This window comes from Chlorocebus sabaeus, chromosome 12 (assembly GCF_047675955.1).
Source record: "Chlorocebus sabaeus isolate Y175 chromosome 12, mChlSab1.0.hap1, whole genome shotgun sequence".
In the NCBI taxonomy this organism is placed as follows: domain Eukaryota; kingdom Metazoa; phylum Chordata; class Mammalia; order Primates; family Cercopithecidae; genus Chlorocebus; species Chlorocebus sabaeus.
In genome coordinates, this window is record NC_132915.1 from 68,356,276 (window position 1) to 68,382,428 (window position 26,153).

At 43.4% G+C, this 26,153-nt stretch overlaps 1 protein-coding gene across 1 annotated transcript in view; it reads right to left on the bottom strand.

Annotated features, from left to right (window-relative positions):
• Positions 1–26,153, bottom strand: part of GABBR2 (gamma-aminobutyric acid type B receptor subunit 2) — a 419,145-nt gene that overhangs the window by 157,244 nt on the left and 235,748 nt on the right. Inside the window, exons 6-7 of the mRNA XM_007968615.3 lie at positions 25,441–25,641; positions 5,844–6,080 (exon numbers count right to left, since the gene is read on the bottom strand). Of these exons, the coding sequence (XP_007966806.1) occupies positions 5,844–6,080; positions 25,441–25,641 (438 nt within the window). The remainder of the gene's footprint in view (positions 1–5,843; positions 6,081–25,440; positions 25,642–26,153) is intronic.

A 26,153-nucleotide genomic window follows, 5' to 3' on the forward strand; every position in this document is an offset into this window, starting at 1 on the left:
TTGAGCCAACATTGCAAATTCCCCTGGAACGAGGAACCTGTTTATTTTCTCTAGCTACCTAGTTTGACCTTACCTGGAGTACTTGGAATTCCAACCAAACTGAGTTTAACTCTATGATGTCCTCTTTTTAGGTAAAAAAACTGATAGGGTGGGTGGTGGGGTGGTGACTTGTCTAGGGGGTGGGGGAAGCATTTTTTGAGTCTTAGTAGAAATAATTTTTAAACATCTTGCAGAAACTTTAAGGGGTATACTGGCTAAGGCTGGATCCCTCTTCACCAGCAACAAAAGATCAATAAACTCTGCAAATCGCCATCTGCTGTTCTTCTTCACCTTGGTGAGACCGATGAGAAGATAACAGCCATCGGAGGTGAAATGCCTGAACCTAAGGGTGCCAGCCTCTCCTGACACACGTTACACTAGGATGTCCAGACCCGCTGCTGGTCGAGAGATGCTGGGCAGAGGATGAAGGATGGCTCTAGTATTTGGAGGAACTTATGGGTCACCCTCTTTCCAGCTGTGATCGTTCCCACATAAAGTACACCCACCTAGAATGAGGGACAGTCACAGGAAACTTTAGCAAGAATGGAGCCCTCTTCTCATAACCCAAGACATTCCCCGGGAGCCTCTTTCAATTTCCCTACGGTCAAATGCTCTTGACGCCTAAAAGCCCCCATCCAAACCCAGTGTACCTGCCCTAAGGAACTCCTGGAAAAGCATGGATTCAATTTTCATAGGATAAAATGAGAGTCTATTAATTTATTTTATTTCATTTGTGAGATGGAGTCTCACTCTATCGCTCAGGTTGAAGTACAGAGGCATAACCAGCCTCAACCTCCTGGGCTCAGGTGATCCTCCCACCTCAGCCTCCCAGGTAGCTGAGACTACGGGTACCTGCCACCATGCCTGGCTAACTTTTGTATTTTTTGTAGAGACAAGGTCTCATCATGTTGCCCAGGTTGGTCACAATATCTTGGGCTCAAGTGATCCACCAACCTCAGCCTCCCAAAGTGCTAGGATTACAGGCAGGAGCCACTGCACCCGGCTGATTCTGTTAATTTAGCCACCACAATCTCAATGTGCTGTCCTTTTAAGAGACAAATCAGAAGATACATTTACCAAACAGGGTATACTGCCGGTAACAGCCATCATATCTTAGCCTGACATACCCAAAGGATTTGTCCACCTTGAGATCTGGGAGGTCACCCTTGTAAGAGACTGGAAACTGGAAAGAGTTTTAAAAAATGATCACCTGAAGAATGTTAAGGCTTTGATTTTCACCTGAAGGCTTAGCTAGTGTTTCCAAGCATGTGCTGAAAGGTTATGGTCTACTGAAGATGAATTTAGTGCATCTTGATTAGGAAAGCCAAATGAAAGCAGTCTGTTCAGCCACTGCACACTGACATGTTAAGTGTTGGGAAGAGGGGCCTGGTATTGCATCCTCACTCCCACCACATGCACAGGAGGGTTCCCCACAGATGGCTACCTTGCAATTGTTGATTAGCCACCCTAAGCGAAACCGTCTTTCCTCCAGAGGCCTTGGGCAGACCTTGGATACTGCCTAGCAATTGTTCCTCTACTTGTCCATTCCCACTGCTATTGAATGAGGGATTCTTGGGGGAAGGGACCACATGTTATTCCTCTCTATACTCCATACACACAGTGCAGGGCTTGCTAGAGCAGTGAATGAATGTAGGAGCAAATCCATCGCCAACAGGTTTAAACCACAAAGGGGTGTGTGTGTGTGTGGCCCAAGCAATTCTCAGGTTATTTAAGAATCTCTTAGACTGCTATTTAATATGTGAATTCCTGAGCTTTACCATAAGACCACAGAATCAGAAGTTAAGGGGTGGGGCCCAGGGAACCTGCATTTTAAATGAAGCTCCCTGGGAGATTCTCATGCCTTTAGAAGTTTAAGAATCATTGCCCTAATGATAAGCTCTGCTGAACTGGGTTCCAAGCCCTGTTACTTTCAGAAAAGGGGATTCTCAGAATGCTCTGGGCTTTTGAGATTTAAATAGCCAATTCTAGCCTGAGTTTCCTGGTTGCATAATTGACAGAAGAGGAGGATGGAGGAGGGAAAGCATCCTAAGACTTCTAAATCATGGAGGGGCAATCCTAGGGCTGAACATCAGAGAGATGGATGGCCCCCCAAGTCATCGGAGGGCCATAGGGACACTGAATCCCACTTCAGAGTGTTCCCTGAGGAAAGCCACTGGGAGCAGAGCTTCTAAGAAGATAAAACAGAACTCGCCTTGATTTAAGGTGGATTCCCAACCTAGGATGCATGGAAGACATTTCTTCATCCACATGCCAAGGCGGGACCACAGGCCCAGCTCCCGGCAGAGAGTGTGCATACTGAATCAATTGAAATTGAGTCATGGATATAATTAATTTAATGTGTTTAAACGATTTCCCATGTAGTAAACATGCTAAATGAGGGGGCACCCAGACTAAGATGTCTGCCTAAGAGTGGAAAAATGGATACTGTGTATGCTGTATAATGAAAACCCTTCAGCAAATGGAAAATGCTTCCACTTATTTCCACCTCCCATGTTCTTTTCCTTTCTAACTCTATTTATAGCTGAACTTGGCCTTCTGTGGTTTCCTTGAACCACAGAGACACTTTTTATTTTGTCAGAAGATGTCCTTTTTTCTGTGACCAGAAGACAATTTTAATGAAACCTGTCTACAACCCAGTGACAATCACCTGTTAATATGTGACAAAGGGGATAGAAGGAAGGTAACATGGAGTGCAGGACTGTTTCACTGTTGTGGTCTGTCTCCACTAAAGGGGCACTTATGCAAAGAAAAGGGAGATGGTGTTGAGTGGGTGGAGGCAGGGCCTGGGCAGCTACCATTCCCGCTGTGCTAAACAATCTTGCTGCATGGCTCTGAAGGAGTCATTTTCCCTCTCTGGACCTCAGACACTCATCTACACCAAAAAGCATTGAATTTGAGGATATTTAAGACAACTTTCAGTTCTGATGTTCACTGAGTTCTGAGTCACAAGCTGGAGCAGACATAAATAGGTGCCAAGGAATTTCCCATTAAAAAGAAACTCATCCTCAAGCCATGGAGAACATTTCAGGCAGTCTAGCTAATTGCTCATCAAGTAAGGATTATGTATTATTTGGCTTAGATGAAAGGGAGCATTTAGAAGTGGTTATAAGTGATCTCCAATTAAGATCTATCAGGCACCTGGGCAAAATGCAGAGTTCTAGGATTATGAAGGATGGCAAAATGCTTTCTAGAGTCTGTAGCTCTCTATTCGTCCATTTCAACTTTGGATACTTTGAATTCATTTTGAAACAGCCCTGCCAAAATGCTACTCGTGGGACCCTGGGCGAATCCCACCCCTCTCTGAATCTCAGTCCATGAACTTGTAGGATGAGGAGAAAGCACTTTGGAGGTATTTTGATGGGTGTTCTGTCCAGCATTTCTGAGGGAGGGGTCTCAGGGGCTGCAGGGGTGGGGAGGGGGCTGCAGGAAGAGAGGGCTGAACAGGCAGAGTTCAGGGCTCCTTCTCTGTTCAACTGAGAAGCTCTTCTTTAATCAGTTTTATATACCAGGCTCCACGTGAGATTTTATAACACAGAGTTCTGAGAATAAAAATAATTCTTGAAGCTACTGGTCTGAGGAAAGCTGTTAAAGTTTCCAGCCTGAATCTAGGCTGTGCTACAAAAATGGACTTCACCAATACATTGTGGGAGTGAATTTCTCAGAGCCTTTAGTCCAGAATGGCTCTGCTCAGGGATTTTGGAAATCGACTTCGTCTGAGCAAACCTCAGTGCCACCTCAGTGCCTCCCCACTGCCGCCCAGCAGTGGTCTGAAACCCTGCTGTGCATTAGAACTACCTGCAGAGGTTGTTAAAACACAGATGGCTGGGCCCCACCCCTAGAGGTTCTGAGTTAATGGGCCTGTGTGGGGCCTGGGAACGTGCATTTCTAACAAGCTCCCAGATGATGCAGACCACACTTTGGGAAGAGTTGGCCTCGAAGATAAAGGCCAGTCTCCTCAGCATGTCCCTCCAAAACTGGACCCCAACTTCCCTTCCCAGCCTCCTCATCCAGCTTCCCAGTTTTCCAGCCCAACTAACGGTCCTTCCTTCCCTCTTGCATTTCTCCCTTGCTCACCATGCTCCCTCTGGCCAGCCCCTTTCTGCACGTCTAACTCCTGCCCACAGTTCAAGGCATGGGTCAAATGCTACTCTTCCAAAAAACCTACCCTGACTTTTTCACAAAAAGTCACAGAAATCCCTCTGAGCTTGGGCTTGGGCTCAAATAGTTTCTCTCACAGTGCCAAGCACTTTTAACCTCTCATTGTTTTTGTCTAGGCCTTGCCCCTGCATGTGAGCCACAGGCTCTAGGACAGGGAGCCCATCTTACCTTGGAATCCACACCATTATCCACACCTTCAGCACCTGCACAGGTTCCAGCCCACCAGACCAACAATACAAGCCTCAGCACAGGTATGCATGAATATGCATATTCAAGAAATGCCTCAGCCAGCTCAGCTTACCTACCCTTAATTCCCCAAGACAGACTGACTCGACTCTGAATCTTTAAATTAGAACACAGGACAGCACTTTAGCCCACTCAATCTATTCTTCAGATGAATTTTCCATATTTTCTGGAGCAGAGGCAGTGATGAATACATCATGAGACATAAATAACTACCACTTTAGTCCATTACCTTCTGCAGCAATTAAGAGCTAGACCCAAGTTCAAATCCCACGTGACCCTGATTAGCTATAGTACTTCAATACTCTAAGTTCCAGGTTCCTCACTGTTCATGGGGATAATAAGAGCACCTACTTCCCATGGATGACATAAGGATACAGTGTAATCGTTATTAACAGTAACAATAGCATTTATTGAGTGCCTGCTATGTGCCTAGCACTAGGCATATAATATTGAGTCTAACTACATTATGTACTTAGCACAATGTCTAGCACATAATATGCAATCAAGAAGTATTAGCCATATTATCATTGCTTATTTTCTCAACTTCCATGCAAGATTTATATTATTATCCCCATTTTCCAGATGAGAAATTTGAGGCTCAGAGCAAGTAGCTTGCTCAATAAATATTAACAAGTTGTATTGTATAATGTGTAATATTTATAACTAGCTTACAAGGTAAGTATGATTTCCATTGTGTGACTGAAAACTGTAGTTCAAAGAAGGTAACTTGTAAATGAAGGCCTAGGATTTGAACCTGATTTTGGGTCCACAGCTTCTCCTGGCCCACCCACCCCACCATCTGGTAAACTGTGCCTGCACTGTGTGCGCAGTCAACTCTCTATGCCCCCCTTTTTTTTTTCTTTTGAGATGGAATTTTGCTCTTGTTGCGTGGGCTGCAGTGCAATGACATGATCTCGGCTCACTGCAACCTCTGCTTCCTAGGTTCCAGCGATTCTCCTGCCTCAGCCTCCCAGGTAGCTGAGATTACAGGCATGCGTCACCACGCCCAGCTAATTTTGTATTTTTAGTAGAGACAAGGTTTCACCATGTTGGTCAGGCTGCTCTTGAACTCCCAACCTCAGGTGTTCCACCTGCCTCGGCCTCCCAAAGTGTTGGGATCACAGGTGTAAGCCACCATGCCTGGCCTCTATGACCTTTCTTATCCAAGAGTCATAGAAAAGCATTTTCCCAATGTGTCCAAGAGCACACACTGCCCCTGCCCCTTGTGGGAACAGTCCTGCAATCCTAGGGCCTGCAATTAGTTATTTCGATGATCAGAGATAACAGATCGCATAACAGAAAGCCTGTAACAGCCCCTCTTTTACTTTGCATGTTTACAAGGAACACTAAGGAAAACAGCCCAGAGGCATGGGACTGACCGTGACCCCGAAGAAGTTGGTCTCGTTCATGGCATTGAGGATGATCCTGCCCAGCGTGTGGTCCGTGTAGTTGAAGTCCTGGATCCGCTGGTGCCGGCTGCTGGCATGCAGCGTCTCCATGGCCCTCTGCAGCGTCTTGGCGATGACCCAGATGCCATCGTAGGCATACCCATGGAACTTGCTGGGCCCCACGCCTGACCGCTTGTTGTTGTACTCTCTCTCATACTGCTGTGGAGTCTGGAAAAACAGGTGGATTGGGGGAATCCCAAGTTATACTCAGCAGGGACATCAGGTGCCTGATGCCGAGAAGAACTGCTATTCTTCAGTGCCCACAGGGTGCCAGGTACAGGGCTAGACTCTATGTGCATTATCTCATTTAACCCTCACAACAACCTCATAAGGTGGGTACTGTTATTGTCCCCATCTTACAGAACCCCCATTTTCAGTGGGTCAACTTGCTTAGTGCCACAAAGCTAGTAAGTGACAAGACTGAGATTTAAACCCTGTCTGTTGGCAAGACTAGAAAGAGGGGATAATACACCCTAACCAGGCCTTTCCCTCTATACTTGCAGGGCCTGGGGTGAGGTAGAGGCCCATATCCTGTATGTCTGGACATTAAAGTTATAGACACGTGAACAAACTGTTCAAAAAATATTCTCTATTTCCTCATCATAATAAATACACCTTCCTGAGGATCTGGAAAGCCAAGCTGGAATTCAGAATTCTGGGACTTCTCTGAGTTTCAGGCCAGACACAGCAGCACAGAGAGGGAGCTGACCGTGTACTGATCGGCCCACCCCTCCCCTTCCCTTCCCACCCCTCTCCATCCTGCAGCCCAGCCAGGCTCAGTCCACACCTCCTTCCCCTTCCAGCATCAGTAGCTCCCTGTAGCCCCAAAGGCACAGTCTACCCTCAAGAACTGGGGCAAGAGGCTCCCTAGGCACTGGAAGCAGCTCCAGCTTATGGGCTGAGAATTCAGGGCACAGTCTGGAAGCTGGAAGGGGTGCAGGTCTGAGTGGGCTGTGTCCGTGGCTTGCAGATTCCGAGCCCCAGGGGGCCTGAATTAGGCCCTCTTAGAGCATGGGACCCAGGGCAGGGCCCAGTTGCTCAGTTGTCAGGCAGCATCTGTCCCTCCTGCTTTTTCGTCTACTTTCCATAATATAACAGTCTGAATAGGCCAGCATTGAAAAAAAGATTTTTTTTTCTCCCATTGAGCTGAATTTCATAAAAGAATTTCATTGGTGATATTAACATTTTGATTGTGGCTGCAAAGGAACAAAACTGCCTTTTTACTCCAGACCTTGGAACTTGCACTTCCAGATGAATGCCCCCCGGGGGACCCATTACCCTTAGGTCCTTCATGGGCCTTTTTTCAAATCACTTCTCGACTCCTCTGCCAGAAATGTCATCGGGGCCCACTGCTTGGTCTTTGGAAAAACCCTCCTTGGGGAAAAATCACACACAGGACACTTGACTCATTGTCGGTTTATACTGAGAAGGGCCCCTTAGGGACAGTCACAGGCACTCAGTCAGTCTACAGCCTGAGGCACAGAGAGGTGCAGAGACATGTCCAAGGTTACACAGCTTGTGTGTGTGTATGTGGGGAGTAGGCAGAAGTGGGTGCTGTGCCAGACTACCTTCCCATTTCATCTTGGCTACTTCTTTCCTCTTTGATTTCTAAAGTAGTAATTGCTTTTTGAAAACCACCACAAGTTGTTTGGGCCATGTCTAGTGTTTTTAAGGAAGGTGGTGGAGCTGGGTCATCAAAGGCTGTGTCTTCTGTGGCTAGAGCCCACGGGGGCCAAGAAGTCAAGTCTCTTATGGGGTCACCCACACAGATGCCTGGGGGTGAGTGCCAAGTGCCTCCGGCTGTGGACCCTGCAGGCAACGAATTCTGCGTGACCAAATGTGAATGAGTCCTGGCCGGGAGTCTGTCTTCTCCTTTGATTCAGGGTCCTCCTGGAAGGCCCAGGTTTGATCTGTTTACAGCTTTCCTTGGAAATGCATCCTCTCTAGCTACCACCACTCTGCTCATCACTCAAGATACACAATGGGCAGAAACTCACTCCAAATCCTAGGTTCCTCAAGGAGACCAGCATTTCTAGCCCAGCTCAGCTCCCTGAGTTCGTCCTGTCACTCACATTCCTCCACCCGCCCACACTCCCCTCCCGCTGGCTCTTGAAGCTCATAGTCATCCCTGCCACTTTCACTCCGCCTGGAGAAGGAGGAAATGGTCCACTATGAGGCTCTCTCTCTTTAAACCTTTTGGGTCCCTTGAGCACATCAAGTTGGCTTGCACCTCAGGGCTTTGCACAAGCCGTTTCTCTGCCAGAAAGCTCCTTGCCCAGCTCTTGGCATGATCATTCTCAGCATTCAAATGTCAGCACCTGTCACTTCTCAGGGATGGCTTCCTTGACCCACCCGTTCTAAAAGCCTGTAGCCTGAGGCCAGAGGTTTTTATCTTCCTTATTCCACTTGTCACTCCCTGCAATTTCCCTCCTTATGTGTTTACTTGCTTATGGTCTGTGGTTTTACTCCTCCTTCCCCACCCACTTAGAATTAAGCTCCATGAGGTCGGGAATGTGATCTGTCTTGATCACTGAGGTACCACCAGGATCTCAAACAATACCTGTGTAAGCCCTTTCTAGGCCTCAGTTTCTCTGTCTGTAAAACACAGGAGCACACCTATTCACACACTGTAGGGCAAAACTGTTCTTCCCAAATACAAAAAGTTGTAATCCTACTGTGTATGAAAGTATTCATTTTCCTGCATCCTTGACAATAGGTATTTTAATTTTTAACACAACTGTCAGTTTGTTAAGAAAAACATACATATTTGTTAAGAAAAAAGTATTCTTTTAATCTTAATTTGCATTTCTTTGATTAATGATTAGAATGAGCTTAGTGTAAATATTAACCAGCAATCTTAACTTTTTAGGTGAATTTCCTAATTATTTTAGGTGAATTTCCTATACCATATTGCTATGGTGATGGTCACATCATTTAATGCTTTGTTTTAATGTCTCCTTGTTATTTTTCCATCTTTTACTATTTGGCTATATTTTCTTTTATTTTTTAAAATGTGATTTGTGTCTATTTCTGGTTGTTAACTACTGACCATTTTAAAAAGATTTAAACATTTACTTGGATGTGTGTTTCTCTAATTAATTGCTTTAAGCATCACAGAAATGAGGCCCCTTTGACTTCTTTTTTGGATTTTGCTCCATGAACTTTCTCCGATGCACGCAATGGCATTTGAGGGTTGGTGGTGTCCATTTTTGAATTCCATTGTTCAACCTAATGATTACATTCAGATGACATTTCTACACCACTTCCCTGACCAGAACACAACACTGGAGCAGGCTTCAAGATTTCTATGATCCTTTAAAAGTGGGAGGTCCAGACTTGAGGTGAACATTCCCAGTGTGGTCCCACCAGGTAGTAACTGAGTGTAATCTTAAACTTCCTTGATATAGTTTTGTTTTGTTTTGTGGGACACTAAGAGGATCAAGATCATATTGTCTATTGGATTTGGTCTTGAGGTCAACAAAAGTCCCTAAATAAACTTTACATATGCCACTTGTAAATTCATCTGTCTCAAAAAACTGTCCTCCCCAGGTACAAGGATCAGGAGGAGGGCCAAGAACACTGGAAACACTGCTCTTTACTAGATTTCCGTGGGTAGAGTCCTTGGAATGGGACACAGGTGTAGCTAAGCCCTGAAAGATGACCTCAATTCTTGCTGTCTTTGCAAGCACAAGGTTGAAGAAATCCCTGCTGCCACATGATATCCCAGGCCATTCATCATCATTCCCAGGTGATGCCAGCACCAACTCCCTTGGGCAAGACAATGACAGCAGGAAGAAACACACTCACAATTGTTGGAGAAAAAGTAATAGTTGTTCTTAAAGCAGGCCTGCAATTATTCAGGGCAGAAGATTTTCTTCCATTGTAAAGCTCACACTGAATGCTGATTAATTACCATCCTCTGAGGTCAAGTTTATCGTGAGATGCTAAAAGTTTCTGAGAAAATAACTTATGCAGATAGTCCCAATTACTGACAGGTTGGTCTCCAGCATATTTTTTAAAGGCATTTGTTGGAACTTGGAACATATTTTCCCACAGACACTATGTTATAAATAGTGGTTAGGTTCCAAGGCTAGCCCACACAAGCTTGCTAACCTACAATGTGACTAAACTTTATGAGTCTGTCATCCCAACAGAAACAAACCGAGTCCTACTTTCTGGGAGAGGGGAGCCTCATGGACAGAAGAGAGGGCAGGAGAGGGATACATCCTCTTCCACATCTGCAACTGCTCCCCACAAAACTGAAACTGGCAGACTTTCTCGCTGGCATCCCTGTGGGAGGTTCAAATCATAGAATCTCATTTGGAAGTACATGAGAAAATATTTAGTTTGCTGCTTCCTGTGCTGTAGTTTGTAGATCACTTGGGAAGCTTGCTAAAAATGCAGATGCCAGGGCCGGGCATGGTGGCCCACGCCTACAATCCCAACACTTGGGGAGGCCAAGGCAGGATCATCTGAGGTCAGGAGTGCAAGACCAGCCTGGTCAACCTGGCGAAACCCCATCTCTACTAAAAATACAAAAAGTTAGCTGGGCATGGTGGCAGGCATCTGTAATCCCAGCTACTTGGGAGGCTGAGACACAAGAATCGCTTAAGCCCAGGAAGCAGAGGTTGCAGTGAGCAGAGATTGCACCATTGCACTCCAGTCTGGGTGACGGAGTGAGACTTCATCTCAAAAACAAAAAACAAAACTAAAGAGCTTCTGCACAGCAAAAGAAACTACCATCAGAGTGAACAGGCAACCTACAGAATGGGAGAAAATTTTTGCAATCTACTCATCTGACAAAGGGCTAATATCCAGAACCTACAAAGAACTCAGACAAATTTACAAGAAAAAAACAAACAACCCCATCCAAAAGTGGGCAAAGGATATGAACAGACATTTCTCAAAAGAAGACATTCATACAGCCAACAGACACATGAAAAAATGCTCATCATCACTGGCCATCAGAGAAATGCAAATCAAAACCACAATGAGATACCATCTCACACCAGTTAGAATGGCGATCATTCAAAAGTCAGGAAACAACAGGTGCTGGAGAGGATGTGGAGAAATAGGAACACTTTTACACTGTTGGTGGGATTGTAAACTAGTTCAACCATTATGGAAAACAGTATGGCGATTCCTCAAGGATCTAGAACTAGATGTACCATATGACCCAGCCATCCCATTACTGGGTATATACCCAAAGGATTATAAATTATGCTGCTATAAGGACACATGCACACGTATGTTTATTGCAGCACTATTCACAATAGCAAAGACTTGGAATCAACCCAAATGTCCATCAGTGACAGATTGGATTAAGAAAATGTGGCACATATACACCATGGAATACTATGCAGCCATAAAAAAGGATGAGTTTGTGTCCTTTGTAGGGACATGGATGCAGCTGGAAACCATCATTCTTAGCAAACTATCACAAGAACAGAAAACCAAACACCGCATGTTCTCACTCGTAGGTGGGAACTGAACAATGAGATCACTTGGACTCGGGAAGGGGAACATCACACACCGGGGCCTATCATGGGGAGGGGGGAGGGGGGAGGGATTGCATTGGGAGTTATACCTGATGTAAATGACGAGTTGATGGGTGCAGCACACCAACATGGCACGAGTATACATATGTAGCAAACCTGCACGTTGTGCACATGTACCCTACAACTTGAAGTTTAATAATAATAAATAAATTTAAAAAAAAGAAAGTTTAAGAAAAACAAAAAACAAAAAACAAAAAACAAAAAACAAACAAACAAAAAAAGAACAGATGCCAGGGCTACATTTTGGTTCAGTATATCAGTGAGTGAGTTAACTTAGGCATCTGTATTTTTAAAAACCTTCTCATATTTCAAGCATACAAAAATTGGTAACCACTGATGAATTTCCTTCTGCAATCTGATTATTGGATAATTATTGGATCTTTTCAGTAGCAACTTCCAGGTGTTGGCTGAGTTTCTTCTTATACTCCTCCAGTATTGGGAAGCTCACTATGTCTCTTAGGCAGAACTTTCCACTTAGGGAATGGCTGATGTTGAGGAGACTTTCAGATGCAGAGTTTGTGCCTCTCTCCCTGAGACTTTTATTCAGCATGCTACATGTTCCTGTGGAGCCACAATACACACGTCTGCTCCTTGTATACCCAACAGCCCCTCAAAGAGCCAAAGACAGGGAGATGCCACCCCTTTTCTAATGCATTCTCCTTCTTTTAAGCAAAATAATCTCAGTTCAGACTTCCACTCTATTAAATCACTTATATCAGACCAAAGCTCCCATCAAGGATGTTTAGAAAAGCAGAATAAAATGTTAAAATAGCTATTCAAAGACATCAGGAAACAACCAGGATAGCTAGGACTGAAAATCCATCATTCTGGAGAGAAATGTTTTGAGATGGGTCCCAAATTCTCTGCTGTTTTCTTTTGAGGCATTTTCTGATTTGTAAGTAAGAAGGCTAGTCACAGAAACAGAAAGCATTGGATCAGAGCTTTCAGCAGTCCCTCAGGGATAGGAAGCCAAAAACTGTAGTTCTGGGCTACCAAGGTAGCAAGACTTGCATGGCCAAGGTGCCACAGTAAAGGGAACAATAAAAAAGTGAGCCTGGTATTAAGACTGGCATTTTTACTTAAAATATTTGATAATTAAGCTGCATAAAGCAAGAGGCTGAGAAGCCAAGCAAAAGAGCCAAGGAAACAAACAGAACTATTTGGAGTTTAATAGTATTGGGAAAATAAAAATTGGAGTCCAGGGTCAGTAAATATCCCAGGATTTCAGTTGAGAACATTCAAGGGTCAAACACTAGGAATCAGGGCAAACCAAAATAGACTGGGCCTTACAAAAACTAAAACTAAACCTGGAATCATCTCAGTTCTTCACTGGATTAAGGCAATTTGCCACTCCTCTAACTACTTGCTTGAAGAGTAATACGTTTTCCCTGGAGAAAGAAAGCACTATCTGTAGCCTCTACAATTTTTCATACACAATGCATTTAATCAAAATTTACTAGGTATACCAGGAAATAGGACCAGACAATTGTTTTAAAAGAAAAGCAAGGAAGAAAAAGAAGAGAAAAATATATGTAATGGAAACAAATTCATAGGTGATCCAAATCTTGACATAATTAGACATGAACTTTAAAATAGCATGGTTGGCCGGGTGCGGTGGCTCACGCCTGTAATCCCAGCACCTAGGAAGACTTGAGGTGGGCAGATCACCTGAGGTCAGGAGTTCAAGACCAGCCTGGCCAACATGGGAAAACTCCGTTTCTACTAAAAAATTAGCCACGCATGGTGGCAGGTGCCTGTAATTCCAGCTACCTGGAAGGCTGAGGCAAGAGAATTGCTTGAACCTGGAAGGTGGAGGCTCTAGCGAGTCAAGATCATGCCACTGTACTCCTGCCTGGGTGACAGAGAAAGACTCTATCTCTAAAATAAAATAGCAAGGTTTATATGTTCAAGAAAATTGATTAAAAGATGCAGAATCTCATCAGAGAACTGAATACTATAAAAGAAAACACAAAAAATTCTAAAAATAAAAAATACAACAATTGAAATAAAGAATTCAATAGATAGGTGAAGCAACATATTAGACACAGCAGAAAGTAGATTAGTGAACTGAATACAGGTTTGTATTCAGACTGAAACATAGGGAGAAAAAAAGTTTGGAAAATAAGAAATGAACATAAGAGATACATGGAATATGTTGAAAAAGTATAATATATGTATAATTTTGTCCTGGAAGGTGAGAAAAGAGAGACTAGACAGAAGCAATGTTTCAAAGGATACTATTCTATTTCTTTAACACACATCAATCCACAGATTCATGAAATCCTATGGAGCGCTATGAACTCCAGGCATGATGAACACAAAGGAAAGTTCACTTCAGCACAGTGTAGTAAAACTGCCAAAGACCAAATCAAAAACAAAATCTTAAAAGTAACTAGAGAAAAAAAGATCCATTACTTCAAAAGAGCAATAATAAGTCAGACAGTTGACTTAATGGAAACAATGGAAGCCAGAAGACAATGGAATGACATCTTTAGTGCCAAAAGAAAATAATAGGCCATCTAAAATCCTCTATCTAGTTAATACATCTCTCAATATTAAAGGTAAAATAAATTTCAGACAGTCAGACACTTAGAAGATTTGTTTCCAGAAGAGCCACAGTAAAAGAAAGACAAAGGAGAAGTTCTTCTGGCAGAAAAATAATAGTAATATTAAACAGAAAAACAGAAAGGTGGGAAGGAAAAAAGTAATAGGAAGTGTAAATGTGTTAGTAGATCTAAATGAAAAATGACATCAGTGCCAAGAACATCCAAGAAAATCTTAAAGAAGAACAAAGATTAAGGATTTATACTACAAGGTATCAAATCATACTTCAGTAAATAAAAGAGAGTGATATTGATTAAAAGATAGGTAAGTAGACCAAAGGAAGATAAATGCAAGTTCAGAAGCTTGTGGATAGATCCACACTATATGCAGTTATTTAATTTATGACAAAGGTGACACTGTAGCATGAGTGGTGGGATGGGGGATTATGGCCTTTTCAATAAATAGTCCTAAATCAATTGATTGTTCATAAAAATTAAATATCTTATTTCAGACCATACATAAAATTAATTTCAAGTAGATTCTATGTCTAAATGTGAAAGATATAACAAAACTTCTAGATGACAAGATAGGAAAATATCTTCATGAGCATGAGTGGGTATATTAGGCCGCTCTTGCATTGCTATAAAGAAATACCTGAGCCTAGGCAATTTATAAAGAAAGGAGGCTTAATTGGCTCATGATTCTGCAGGTGCAGAATCAAGAATCATGGTGCTGGCATCTGCTTCTAGTGAGGGCCTCAGAAAACTTTCAATCACGGCAGAAGCCAAAGGAGGAGTAGGTGCGGCACATGGCAAGAATGGAGCAAGAGAGAGCAAGGAGGAAGTTGCGATACACTTTCAAACAGCCAGATCTCACATGAACTCAGGGTGAGAACTCACTTGCTACCAAAGGGATGGTGCTAAACCATTCAGGGGGGATCCACTCCCATGATCCAATCACTTCTCACCAGGCCCCATCTCCAACATCAGGAATTACATTTTGACATGAGATTTTGAGGGGACAAACATCCAAATGAAATCATCAAGATGGGGTGATTTTCAGAAAAATAAAATAAAATAACAAAATCAAATACTGCTTCTGCCTAGTCTCTCTTTCCTCCCTTTCCAGGACACAATTATACATATATTATACTTTTTCAACATATCCCAGGTGTCTCTTATGTTCATTTCCTATTTTCCAACCTTTTTTTTCCCGCCCATCCTTAAAATGCCTAAACAAGGCACAAATATACTAATCACAAAGAAGACTAATAAACTGGATTATATTAACATTAGGAATATCTGTTCATCAAAATATATCAAGAGAGTGAAAAGATAAGCCACAGAAGAAGATATAAGTAATACATATAACTGTCAAATAATTAATATTCAGAATCTAAAAATAAATTCTACAAATCAGTAAGAAACGGGCAGAGTATCCAACAGTAAAAATGGGCAAAAGACTTGAATGGGCAATTCACAAAAAAGGATATCAAAATGGCCAATGAAGATATGAAAACATGTCCAACTTCATTAGTCATCAGGGAAATGCAAATTTAAACTAAAACAAGACACCAACCACTGCACACCCACTAGGTTGGCTAAAATTAAAAAGCTGACACACCAAAAGTTGTTGAGCGTGTGAACCAACTGGAACTCTCAATCACTGCTAGCGGATGTGTAAATTGGTATAACCACTTTAGAAAGCTGTTTGTCACAGAGTCTACTAAAGCTGAACATATGGCTACTCTGACTCAGAATTCCACCCCAAGTATGCACCCAATAGTAATGTGCACATATGTTCACCAAAATATATCAAATGCCTAGACATAAATCAAACAAAATAAGTACCATAATTCTTTTTTCTTCTTCTTTTTAATTGAGATGGAGTCTCACTTTGTTGCTCAGGCTGGAATGCAGTGGTATATCTTGCCTCACTAAAACCTCCGCCTCCTGTGTTCAAGCAGTTCTCCTGCCTCAGCCTCCCAAGTAGCTGAGACTACAGGCATGTGGTGCCATGCCCGGCTAATTTTTGTATTTTTAATAGAGATGGGGTTTCACTATGTTGGCCAGGCTGGTCTTGAACTCCTGACCTCAAGTGATTCACCTGCCTCGGCCTCCCCAAGTGCTGGGATTATAGGTGTGAGCCACTGCGCCCAGCCAATATACACAATCATTCTACACAGAAAACTATAAAACATTTCTGAGAGAAATTAAAGAAGACCTAACTAAATGCTGGGATATACACAATTCATGGATTGGAAGACTTTAATATTAAGGTGTCAGTTTTCCCTAAATTGATCTGTAGATTCAGTAAAATCCCAATAAAAACCAGAGAAAGTATTTATGTATGTGTGTATAAACTGGCAATCTGTTTTAAAAATGTATATAGAAATGCAAAGAGACAAGAATAGCCAAGACAGTTTGGAAGAAGAACTAAGATGGAGAACCTATATGAGTAGTTACAAGACTTATTACAAAGCTACAGAAATTAAGATGTTTTGGTGAAAAACAACGGAAAAGAAAAAAAATAAAGTTTAGAAACAGAACCAGATATATAGTCATTTGCTTTATGACAAAAGTAATATGGCAACACAGTGTGGGAGAAGATGGACTTTTCAATAAATGATGTTGGGTCAATTAGATATCCATGTAAAAGAAGAAAAGGAATCTTGATCATTACCTCACATCCCATACAAAATGAAATTCCAGGTTAATCTTAGATCTAAATGGGAAAGGTAAAACAATAGAGCTTCTAAAACACAAGATAGGAAAATATCTTCACAGCCTTGGAGTGGATTCTATTAAAGAGTTTCTGTTCATTAAAACACACCAGTTAGAGGACTTCTAGGTAGCTGAAGACAAAGGAGGCTGTGTATAAATTAGCTTTCCCAAGTCTCCCCAAACTATACTAGCTAGCTTTGTAGCCACAAACATTCTATACAAAATGATACCACATCAATAACTGAAGACAGAGAACATCAAAACTGTACAGATGACTGAATAAGAAGAGAAAAATTAACACATTTCACTTTTGCCTTTGCTCACCCATGCCCTGATACAAGGTTTTGTGGCAAAGGCAGAATGAGGAAATTGTGCCAATTTGGCACAACAAAGATGGTGGTTATTTAAGGGTGAACTAGAATAACTACCAGAAAGACTAATCTTCCCTGGTATGGTTTGCATTTGTGTTCCTGCCCAAATCCCATGTCAAATTGTAATCCCCAGTGTTGGAAGAGTGGCCTGCTGGGAGGTGAGTGGATCATGGGAGCAGGTTTTTCCCTTCCTGTTCTCATTATAGTGAGTGAGTTTTCACAAGATTGGGTTGTTTAAAAGGATGTAGCACCTCCCTCTTCACTCTCTTCCTCCTGCCCCAGCCATGTAAGACATGCCTACTTCCCCTTTGCCTTCTGCCATGATTCTAAGTTTCCTGAGGCCTCTCCAGTCATGCTTCCTGTACAGCCTGTGGAACTGTGAGCCAATTAAGCCTCTTTTCTTCATAAATTACCCAGTTTCAGGTGTCTCTTTATAACAGTGTGAGAAAGGACTAATACACTCCTTAAATCTGAAGATACTAAAAAAAGCTGTGGAGTTCAAAAGTTCAAAAGCAGGCATCTGAATGGCAAAGGAAGTAAGAAGAATGGTTACATCTGGCAGTGGATATTAACTGGTGTAACACATAAAGGCAGTTTCTGAATTGCTACAAATAGTCTTTTTCTTGACCTGGGTGGTAGTTACATGGGTGCTGTCCTTCAATAAAAATAATTAACTAAATCATAAAAAGTAATCCCAATCCTTCCATTGCTCCTCATCTCACATGACCTGGGTTATAAACTCTTCATCAATCTCACCACTCCTTCCTCCTACCCCTAAGGTTCCTATCCTGAAAAAGAAGAGAATTAAAATTTGTTGAGCACCTACTGTGTTTGCACTTGGTAAGATACTTTCTACTGTATAACCTCATCTAATCCTTACAAATCTGTGAGAGAGATATTATCATCCCCATTTTACAGATGAGAGACAAGCATTTTACAGATGAGATACACATCACTGTATCACTCTTAGGTTCAGCTGCATTGTAACAGAAAAAACAAATTATCAGTGACTTAAATGAGATGGTTTATTTCTTTCTCATATAAAAGATGTCTGTGGGGAGGCTGGGCAATACAGCTATGACAGCTCCCTGGGTAATAAGGGACCCAGGGTCCTATTTTTATGCTCCACAATCCTAGAATGACATCTCCTTGTCAAGGTCATCTTGTACCTAATGGTCCAAAATGGCTACTAGAAATCCAGCCATCACAGCCACATTCCAGTCAATACAAAGGAGAAAGAAAAAGAAAGGCCATATCCCCCTGTAATAGGGCTTTTCTAGAAGACCCACATAACACTTCTGTTTATATCTCACTGGCCAGACTTGCAATCCTGGCCACATCTAGCATGGGAGGCTGGGAAATGTATAATACATTTTCCAGTGAGGTGGTAATATACCTGGTTAAAAATCAGAGTGGTGTTATGAACTGTGGTTTGTTGTGTTACAGAACTTAGAAGAGGGTGGGAGAGGTATGCATGTTGGTATAGATGACCAGCCACCTTCCAGAGTCACCCAGTTGGGAAGTGTTGGGGCCATGATTCAAGTCTAGCCAGTGGCCCCTCCATGGGCCATTCAGCCTTTTCCTTCTGAGCCCATGCCCCTCTGACATAGCGCCTTCTCCCAGTGTCGTGAGTGCCTGGGGGAGTAGCAAGGAATGGGAGCTTTGTGAGGGGTGGGGGAGCGAGCAGCGCTGTGAAGCTGGGCTCTCTGGGGAGTTCTCCCATTTTTCCGCAGCACCTTTCCTTCCTCCACGCTAAGCTCAGTGCTTCCCTAAAACTCCAAGTTCTTTGTCACGGTGCTCACAGCGCAGTGGTAATGAGATGGGTGCAGATTTTCATGGTTCATTGGCTCTAAGTGGAAGGATCACTAGATTTGCTGGATTGAATAAACAATCATGGGTGGTCACAGAAGTTTCTTGCCAGAAAACATTACGAAATCTTCCAAAGGATGGACCTGTGCCTTTGATGGAGGGCTAGGGCTACTCCAGAGGTTGTGGGGTGCTGTGAACAGCTCATCTGGGGCATTGGCCCAGCACTGGACCTCAGCATGGGCACAGTAACAGGAGAAAAATGTCCCTATTGGAGAGGCTGAGCCATCGCTGGAGAAATCAAGCCAGAATTATAAATGATCACAAAGGAAACAAACCGAACAGGATTTGAAAAATGGAAGTTGACACTTGAAATCACCAATGTCAAGTCACTTTGCGGGAGTAGAACAGTGATGGGGAGCCTCAATGGGGAGAAAGAGCCAATGTTGGGCCCAAGGCAGGGGTCCAGGGGCTGTCTTCATGAGGTCCCAGAAGACTGAGCTCTGAATGGGCTCAGAAAGCCTGAAGGTCCATGTTCCCAACACAGGACAGTCCAATGGGAAGGGACTGAAGAACGTGTTTCTGGAGGGAGCCCTGACCTTGCTATTCCTCCTACCAGAAAACTCCTGGTGCCAATCAGTGAGCTGGGGACAGCTTGATGCTAGAGATGGGCATACAAAGGAGGGAACCTTGGAGAATGCATCCAGGAGGGGCCACCGTTCTGCTCCTTTCTGTCACTTTGTCTACCAGGAGTCACCTGTATCCTGGGAGATTTGACAAAAGCAAGTACAAGAGGACAGGCTGAGCATGGGGAGGGGTTTGACAAATACAACCTGTGCAGGGCTGTGTGAGGATGAAGTGAATAAAGCACTAATTTCAGGTACAAAATGTAAAGGGGAGCCAAACATCTCAGTAATCAAGATAAGCATATTTTAGTGTCATGTTGAAAAAATAAAAACGAATGCAAGAAATCCATGATGAACATAACATTAAAAATTTAAATACAGAATCCAACCTTGCACTTGCATGACTTAACATTATAACCATGTCACAGAGCTTGCTGTAATAACTCCACACCATAGTGACACAGAGTTAGAGAACTGAGCTGTGAACGCACCCTAGAAGTTACCTAGTCCAGGGAGGGGACATGACTTGCTGAGGTTGCAGATTAAGTGGTGTGAATGCAGGATCCACACCGGATCTCTGGAGTACCACACTCTGTGCTCCTGTGTGTCACTCACCAGCAGAGGCCCACCCACTGAGATGCCACAAAAGAGCTGATTTGGATGTGTCCCTAAGCACGTCACAGGTCTAGAGGAGCAGCATGGCAGAGGGGGAAGGGGTGCTGAGTTGGGATTGAGGAGTCCTGGCTTCGAGTCCTGGATCTGCCTCTACCTGCTGGGTGATTGTATTAGATTTGTGGGGCTGCCACCAAGTTCCCACACACTGGGTGGCTTAAAACAACAGCAGTTTATTCTCTCACAGTTCTGGAGGCCAGGAGGCTGAAATTCAGGCACTGACAGGTGTATTGGTCCATTCTCACACTGCTATAAAGAACCACCTGAGACAGGGTAATTTACAAAGAAAAGAGGTTCAATTGACTCCCAGCTCTGCATGGATGAGGAGACCTCAGGCAACTTACAATCATGGCAGAAGGGAAAGTAAGTACCTTCTTCACAAAGCAGAAGGAAAGAGAGAGAGAGTGAAGGGGGAAGCGCCACACACATTCAAACAAGCAGATCTTTTTTTTTTTTTTTTGAGACGGAGTCTCGCTCTGTAGCCCAGGCTGGAATGCAGTGGCCGGATTTGGCTCACTGCAAGCTCTGCCTCCCGGGTTTACGCCATTCTCCTGCCTCAGCCTCCCTAGTAGCTGGGACTACAGGCGCCCGCTACCTTGCCCGACTAGCTTTTCGTATTTTTTTTTAGTAGAGACGGGGTTTCACCATGTTCGCCAGGATGGTCTCGATCTCCTGACCTTGTGATCCGCCCGTCTCGGCCTCCCAAAGTGCTGGGATTACAGGCTTGAGCCACCGTGCCCGGCACAACCAGATCTTATGAGAACTCATTCACTATCACAAGAACAGCAAAGGGGAAATCGCCCCCATGATTCAATCATCTCCCATCAGGTCCCTCCCCTGACACATAGGTAATCCAGGAAATCTCATCATGAGAGCCTGGGTGGGGACACAGAGCCAAACCCCATCATGAGGGTTGGCTCCTTCTAGAAGCTCTAAGAGAGACCCCTCCATTCAATGCCTCTCTCCTAGCTGCTGGTGGCTATCAGCAATCCTCAGTGTTCTCCAGTCTTTGCCTTCTTCTTCACATGGCCTTCCTCTCAGTGTGTCAACTCTCCTTCTGCCTTTCTGTCATACAGGACACCTGTCATTGGTTTAGGGCCTACCTGGGTGATCCAGGAAATCTCATTATGATAACCTTAAGTTTTTTTTTTTTTTTTTTTTTTTAAGATGGAGTCTCACTCTGTCGCCCAGGCTGGAGTGCAGTGGTGCGATCTGGGCTCACTGCAAGCTCCACCTCCTGGGTTCACGCCATTCTCCTGCCTCAGGCACCCGCCGCCACGGCCGGCTAATTTGTTTTTGTATTTTTTTAGTAGACACGGGGTTTCACCACATTAGCCAGGATGGTTTCAATCTCCTGACCTCGTGATCTGCCTGCCTCAGCCTCCCAAAGTGCTGGGATTACAGGTGTGAGCCACTGCGCCCAGCTGAGAGCCTTAATTACATCTGCAAAACCCCCCTTTTCCAAACAAGGTCACACTCCCAGGTTCCAAGGGTTACAATGTGGATATATCTTTTCAGGGGCCACTATTCAACCCAGTTTCGTGATCTTGGGATGTCCCTTCCCTTCTCTGGCTCTTAGGTTTTCCATATGTACAATAGTGAGGATGACAAGAGCCCATTGGCTTGCTGTAGTTTTACAAGTATTTGCTTGTTTTCATGGACATCGATGGATCCCAAAATACAGGCATCAAACAGGCAGCCAGTGCCATGCTGACCATGGCCCCAAGCAGTTATATATAATGCAAATTCAAATTCAAGAAACATTTCTTGAGTTTCTAGAACTATGTTTGACCATAGACTTTTGAAGGCTGTTTGGAGAAGTTGGCTTGTGGTTAGACCATAAATAGGAATGCTTTATTCAACTCTGGGCCCCACACCCTCTAGAGAGAATGTTCAACAAAAGCATGTGCAACAAAGGAACAGGCTGATCATGGGGAGGGGTTTGACAAACACAACCTGTGCAGGGCTGTACCAGGGTGAGGTGAATAAAGCACTAATTTCAGGTGCAAAATTTAAGGGAGAGCCAAAAAATCTCGGTAATTGTGTTAGTCCATTTTCATGCTGCTGATAAAGATATACCTGAGACTGGGTGATTTACAAAAGAAAGAGGTTTATTGGACTCACAATTCCAGGTGGCTGGGGAAGCCTCACAATCATGGCAGAAGGTAAAAGGCACATCTCACATGGTGGCAGACAACAGAAAGGATGAGAGCCAAGCAAAATGAATTTCCCCTTATCAAACAATCAGATCTTGTGAAACTTATTCTCTACCACGAGAACAGTATGGGGGAAACCGTCCCCATGATTCAATTATCTCCCACCGGGTCCCTCCCACAACACATTGAAATTATGGGAGTACAATTCAAGACAAGATTTCGGTAGGGACACAGAGCTAAGCCATATCTGTAATCAAGATAAAAAAATATGGCCGAGACGGGCAGATCACGAGGTCAGGAGATCGAGACCATCCTGGCTAACCCAGTGAAACCCCATCTCTACTAAAAAAACACAAAAAACTAGCTGGGCGAGGTGGCGGGCACCTGTAGTCCCAGCTACTCGGGAGGCTGAGGCAGGAGAATGGCGTAAACCCGGGAGGCGGAGCTTGCAGTGAGCTGAGATCTGGCCACTGCACTCCAGTCTGGGCGACAGAGCGAGACTCCGTCTCAAAAAAAAAAAAAAAAAAAAAAGATAAAAAAAATTTTAATATATTTTAAAAATAAAAATGAATGCAAGAAATCCATGATGAACAAAATATGAGAATTTTAAATAAAGATAGAATCCAACCTTGCACTGGCATGACTCACCTCACTTTCCTCACCCTAATCCCTGTCCTGTGAATCCGGTCTTTATTTAAAATTTTGACAATTTGTTCATCACAGGTTTTTTTTTTTTGGCATTATTTTAAAAATTGCATTAACATACTTTGTTTAATCTTGATTACCGATGTATCTGGCACCCTTTTAATTTCATGCTTAGTCCCAGCCCCAGACCTGTGAGCTAACAATTGGAAGGACTAGTGCTATTTAGTTTGGAGAAGCAGTGACTCTGTGGTCACTGAAGGACTATGTGGGACAGAGGGGTCAATAGGATCTGAGTAGCTCCAGGGGGACCTAGGGGTAGAAGAATTAAGGGAGAGAATTCCTTTGCTACTGGAAGATCTGAGAATCTGATGGGAAGCTGGACTCCACAATGTCTAAGAGCAGCTCTGGGACCCCCTGATTCCAAGAAGCGAAGAGGCTACAAATTTCCTTGTGTAACTTCAACCGTCTAGTAACTGTGGGGTAACGTAAAAAATGCTTCCTCTTGCTTCAAAGACCATGGGGACAGGGATTGGGCCTCCGGTACTTTTGGAAGCCACCTCAATGGTCCTGTCCCTTCCAGGGGGTGGGCTTATGAATAGGTTTCCCAAAACAGTGGGGTGAACAGCCCCAAGGTGTCCCATGCATGGGACAGTGATGGGCAAGAGGTCAGCCTCTTCACCAATCCCAAATAAAAACATTTAGAAAAGGAAAGTCAGTGATCTGGGGGATGTTGTTACAAATGCCAAAACATTTCCTCTAAAATACACTACAAAAAATGATCTTCCTACAATGCACTCTTGTGTACTGCTCACAGCCCTGCACACAGCCCTGCACACAGCCCTGCACGGCTCCCACCCTGGCTGAAAGCCACACCGTTAGAACTACACCTGAGGGATGTCCTTCCTGCAGTGTCTCATGGCTCTCATCCTGACAGCCTCACAGATCTCCTGTGCAACCATTTAAGTCTTTGGTCTTCCTGAAGCCTCTCCATTTAGTTATTGTACCATCTGCTTTCATGGATATTTTTTTCCCTTAGGTTTTGTGTTTTCCTCAAATTTTATGATATTTTTAGATTAAAATACAGGGTATCCCTGGACCCGAGGATGTTAATAAATTGCAAAATTTGACACCTTTAAAAATAACACTTACTGAATAAATGAGTTATTTCTGCTCATTATTCAACATCTCAAAAAACGTTATATATGCATTGATTTTGGTAGGAAAATATTTCTTTCAACATTTTCTAACCAGGTGCCAGTACGAGCTAAAGCGCTGTTTACAACATATGTCCTAATGATTTGCCATTTCTTGACAAATCGATAAATCATTCGTGTAGAGTTTGTTCCGATTGAGATTACATAATACATAAAATTATATACATATATTTTTCTTTATTATAAAGCTTTTTCTTGATATAAAATTTGGTCTGTAAGAACCCTGGGGGTTGGGTGAATAATTTAACTATCTGAACACAGAAAAGAATTACGTGCACTGCTGTGTTGAATTTTGGCTGCTGTTCAGAATTGAGAAATGGATGTTACCACCTTTACCAGGGCTATCATAACCTGATCTTTGATAAGACTTACAATGATAGAGAATGGTGTGCTTTGGGAATACTTTTACATGTCCTGTATTACTTGGTCCTCGCAATAGCCCTATGAGATAAGCAGGGCAGGAATTCGTAACACCCCTCACGGAAGCATGCAGAGGCCCTCAGGCTGACACACCCTGTCCAAGGTCCTGCTCACAGTCGTAATAGCATCGAGGTGCCAGATACCATGCTAGTGGCTTGCACCATCTGCCATCAATCCTCCTGATAACCCCTAGAAGGGGGTTATCACAGATATAGAAGCAGAAATATAGAAGATATAGAAGGGACATCCCAAGATCACAACAGTGGACTGAATAGTGGCCCCTAAAAAGATATAGCCACGCAGATATAGAAGCAGAGGCTTGGAGAACTCAGGTTCAAGGTCACACAGGTGGTAGTGGCAAAATTGGGGTTTGATGCAGTCTGGCAGCCCTACAGCATGTGTTTCTCAAAGTCTACTTAAGGCGTCTTTCCTCTCCTCCAGGAGAGCATCGCCACAACTGAGAATGACATCTTAGGTAAGAGGAGCATGGGATGAACCTCTGCAGAGTCTAAAGGGCCCTGAAATTGATGCCAGGACTCCATCCATACGTGTATACATAACATGTATACTGTGTTATGTGCTTCACAGTATCCTTACCTCATTTGGTTCTCACAGTTGCCTAGAGAGGTAAGCAGTGGAGGGTTGTACATACCACATTTTACAGGTACAAGAGGCTCAAGTGATTTGCTCAAAGTGACACAGGACAATAAACGTGCACTTTTGGCCAATGTCATCAGACAAGATGATCAAAGGAGGTGGGCTGGAAGGTTGAAATGGGGACCAAGGCACTGACCTTTCCTGAGATGGTCTTGATCTGCTTGGAGCTCAGGGGCTCGAAATCCACACCAATGTAGCCCTCCATGGCAGCAAGCAGATTCTTCCGGAGGCAGCGGGATGAGTTGGCTTCCGTGTGCACCTGCTCCCACCAAGAAGGCTCGTACCAGCCCGGGATGATCCACTGGTATTTACTACCATACATGTTCTCCTCATATGCCTGCAAAAGACGGAATGAGTATGAAGGCACCGAGAGTTGCATAGTTCAAGGCTCTGTGCCCTGGAAGATAGGTGGGAAGGAAGGCTTCCTCTTACCAGAGGATTTAGGAAATGTTTAATTACTTGTTTGGTTTCTTCCTTGTTATTTATCAAAGAATCCAAGGTAGTTTATGGATAACATGTATAATAAAATAATAAGTACTGAATAAAAATTAAAACATAAGGGCCCAGAAAAATATAAATTATGTTTCCTGAAGATACAAGGAACAGAATGCAGACAAACAGACCAAAGGTTCTAACCATATTCATCATTAAGCTGCAAATTTCACCATGAACTTCCCAGCAGCCCAAGAGAAAAGGGCAACAAGATTATTTACACAACTCTCATTATCAGTAAGGAGAAAACACACCAGATCTTTGGGGAAACAAAGTATTTTCTAGTGTCTAACCCTAAAAATGTCCCATATGGGGAGGATACTGTCAAATTAGCCAGCTTAGTATCAACACAACCTC